The 3,148-nt window shown below is 48.8% G+C and overlaps 1 protein-coding gene across 1 annotated transcript in view; it reads right to left on the bottom strand.

The window, feature by feature from the left end:
• Window positions 1-295: 295 nt before the first annotated feature.
• LOC308088536 (neural-cadherin) overlaps window positions 296-3,148 on the bottom strand; it is a gene marked incomplete at both ends in the record, with an annotated part of 375,895 nt that continues 373,042 nt past the window's right edge. Inside the window, 2 exons of the mRNA XM_080433011.1 lie at window positions 296-964; window positions 3,100-3,148. The exon at window positions 3,100-3,148 is cut by the window's right edge and continues 106 nt beyond it. Of these exons, the coding sequence (XP_080289137.1) occupies window positions 296-964; window positions 3,100-3,148 (718 nt within the window). The remainder of the gene's footprint in view (window positions 965-3,099) is intronic.

Below are 3,148 nucleotides of genomic sequence, written 5' to 3'. Positions count from 1 at the left end.
CCTAGTTTATCTCCCAAAGCTCCCCCGCCACTCTCACTGTTAAGTTCCTACATTTCATTGGGCAGGTTTGTCTACATAACAGGCTCCTCTCTCTTTCAGTCTCTCTCTCTTTCTCTGTGCAAGTGATCAAATGATTCGTCGTGTGTGTGTGTGTGTGTGTGTGTGTGTGTGTGTGTGTGTGCGCGCGCGCGTGCGTGTGTGTGTGTGTGTGTATGTGTGTAAGTGTGTGTGTGTGTGTGTGTGTGTGTGTGCGTGTGCGTGAGAGTGTGCGAGTGTGTGACTGTGTTTCAAAGGCTCAGAGATGGCTGGCCTCGGCTCTCTCATACAGCGCCCGCAGCTTCTCAAAGCGCGGGCCCCAGTCCCCGAGGGTCTCCTCTCTCCTGCCCTCCCCCCCTCCGCCTCCTCCTCCTCCCGCTTCGCTGCCACTTCCCCCCTCCAGCCCCGCCGAGCCGAAGGAGCTGAGGGAGCCGGCGGGCGAGCCCCCTCCCTCGGTGGAGAAGACCTGCAGAGAGTCAAAGGGCCCCGTGTCGGGATGCGTGTCGGCGTCGCGGATGATCTCGCACAGGTAGCGGGCCAGGTCCTGACTGGAGAAGGACAGGGAGCGGCGGGCCAGCTGCGGCGGGCGCGACTGACCCTGGGCCGGGAGCCGGGCGGGGGGCACGTCCCGGCGAAGGCTGGTGGCGGCGGAGGAGGAGGAGGCAGTGGTGGAAGAGGAGGCGGAAGGAGGTAGGGAGGCGGTGGAGCTGGTCGTCCGGCTGAGGGGATCCTGCGGCTGGGCTTGGTGCTGGGCGGCGGGGTGGGCTTGGTGGAGGAGGTGGTGGTGGTGGTGGTGGTGGTGTTGGTGATGGTGGGGAGGAAGAGGAGGAGGGGGAGCGTGATGAAGGGCCCGGGAACGGCAGTACTGGACCGACTGGGCCGGACTGGGCTGGAGAGACTTCTGCAGCTCGGCCATATCGTAGGCGTTCTGCACACACGCGCACACGCACACACGCACGCACACGCACACACACACACACACACACACACACACACACACACACACACACACACACACAATTAACTAGGGGTGTGCCGATATATCCTCCGTCCCGCGATATATCGCGATACGTTTTCGTGACGATATGTATCGTTTTGGGGGGGAAAAATATATATATATATTTTTTTACAATAATAATAATCAGGCATGCAAACAGCCCCGAGGTGAAAAGGGTGACAACATGTTGTTGTTTTTTCGGGTCAGGTGTCACACTATTGCCCTATTTGGATTCAAAACGGCTATTGTAGCTGAAAAGCTACAAGTTTGCATGTCTGAATAATGCAAAAACAGAATTATTTGTTTGCATTTGCTTTTTTTCTCCCCCATATATTTTTATAATAAAAAAGTGCGTATCGTATCGAAATCGTATCGACGTTGTGAGCCCAATATCGTATCGTATCGTTTCGTGAAATTAGTGTATCGGCACACCCCTACAATTAACTGATAGCACAATCCCTAAATGGAGAGACACAATCTCTAAAAGGAGACATACAATTTCTAGGATGGGGGTTGCAAGGCACAAAGGAAGCAAGAGAAAGGGAGAGAGAAAGGTAAAGTGATAGAGTAATAGTGGGAGCAGATCAGCTTTCACCATTAAACTTGGTTGCAACGTTCCTCCCGTTTAATTTTCCACTCCGTCTCCTTTTACTGTCTAAGTGAACTAGTCCAAATCATTGTGTGTGTGTGTGTGTGTGTGTGTGTGTGTGTGTGTGTGTGTGTGTGTGTGTGTGTGTGTGTGTGTGTGTGTGTGTGTGTGTGTGTGTGTGTGTGTGTCGGTGTTGGTGTGTGTGTGTCGGTGGGTGTTGTGCATTATGCAATTTGGAGTGCAATTTTCTTTTGGGGGAAATCGTTTTCAATGGCACAGCAGGGTTTGAGAGCATCATTTTTTTGTTGTCTTTAACTCCCTCATATAACCAAGCCAATCGCTTCAACAGCACAAATCTAATTCTGCTGAGACTGAAGCTCTAACCACAGCCACAGCAGCAGAGACAAACTTAATGATAAAAACTAGAAAAGCGAAAGGCAGTCATGGCCAATTGGAATTTAATCTGAAGAAATCTGACTGATACATCTTGATCACCCCAGAGATAATGTGTACCGATTTGTGTTTTGGACAAAATCTTTAGGAGCAGTAGCAAATAGTGTGTTTTGAAGAAAAACACATTTTCTAGTCTGAAATTCTAGTCTGGCAAAATGGCCGGGGCATGGAAAAAATATATTTTTATAGTACAACCTACAGTTTAAGAGTTAAAAGCCAAAACTTGAAGTGGGCTGTTATAACGTCACCATGAGGCCAATTAGAAAAATCGGATGCAGGTTCTTTCTTGGCCTACTTGGAATGTGTGTGCAAAGTTTCACGACAATCGGAAGCTGATATGTGGCATTTTGTGGTAAATCGGCCCCCTCCCGCAAACTTTGAAGAATCTAAATCTTGTCAGGCAGAAATGAGCGTGGCCTATATGGGGAGTTGCGTCATGATCCAAGGAATCCAGGAAAAACATGGTCTAACGCTCTAAGGCTGGACGCACACGAGCGAGAACAAAGTCTACAGCCTTTGGCCGTCCACACTGGCGGAGACAGTAAAGAAAACAAAAAATTATGGAAAAGTGGAAAATTACATAAATGAGCTCTTAGGCTGCCCTGGAAAAAAAAACAGATTACATGTTGATTGAAAAAGACGATCAGGAAGCACTTGAGAATCTCATGCTACTGCATATATTAGTGGTATATTACAGCATGACATTATTGGGAGGGATAATGACTGTGTGTGTGTGTGTGTGTGTGTGTGTGTGTGTGTGTGTGTGTGTGTGTGTGTGTGTGTGTGTGTGTGTGTGTGTGTGTGTGTGTGTACAGACACACAAACACAGTTTGACACAAAATGGCATGCGAATTGTATAAGAACACTTAGTAAAAGTCCTGTATGAATTGAATGTTTGACTTCTTTTTTATACAGGCTATTGTTTTCAGATTTTGGGGATGTGCATGTGAGTACCTGTGTGTGTGTGTGTGTGTGTGTGTGTGTGTGTGTGTGTGTGTGTGTGTGTGTGTGTGTGTGTGTGTACCTGGTCCTCCTCTCCTCCTCCCTCCTCGTCGTAGTTGAGAACATTCTCT

The sequence above is a fragment of the Gymnoscopelus braueri genome, assembly GCF_963280865.1.
Source record: "Gymnoscopelus braueri genome assembly, chromosome: 1".
Classification (NCBI taxonomy): Eukaryota; Metazoa; Chordata; class Actinopteri; order Myctophiformes; family Myctophidae; genus Gymnoscopelus; species Gymnoscopelus braueri.
This window is presented reverse-complemented; position numbering and strand designations above follow the sequence as displayed.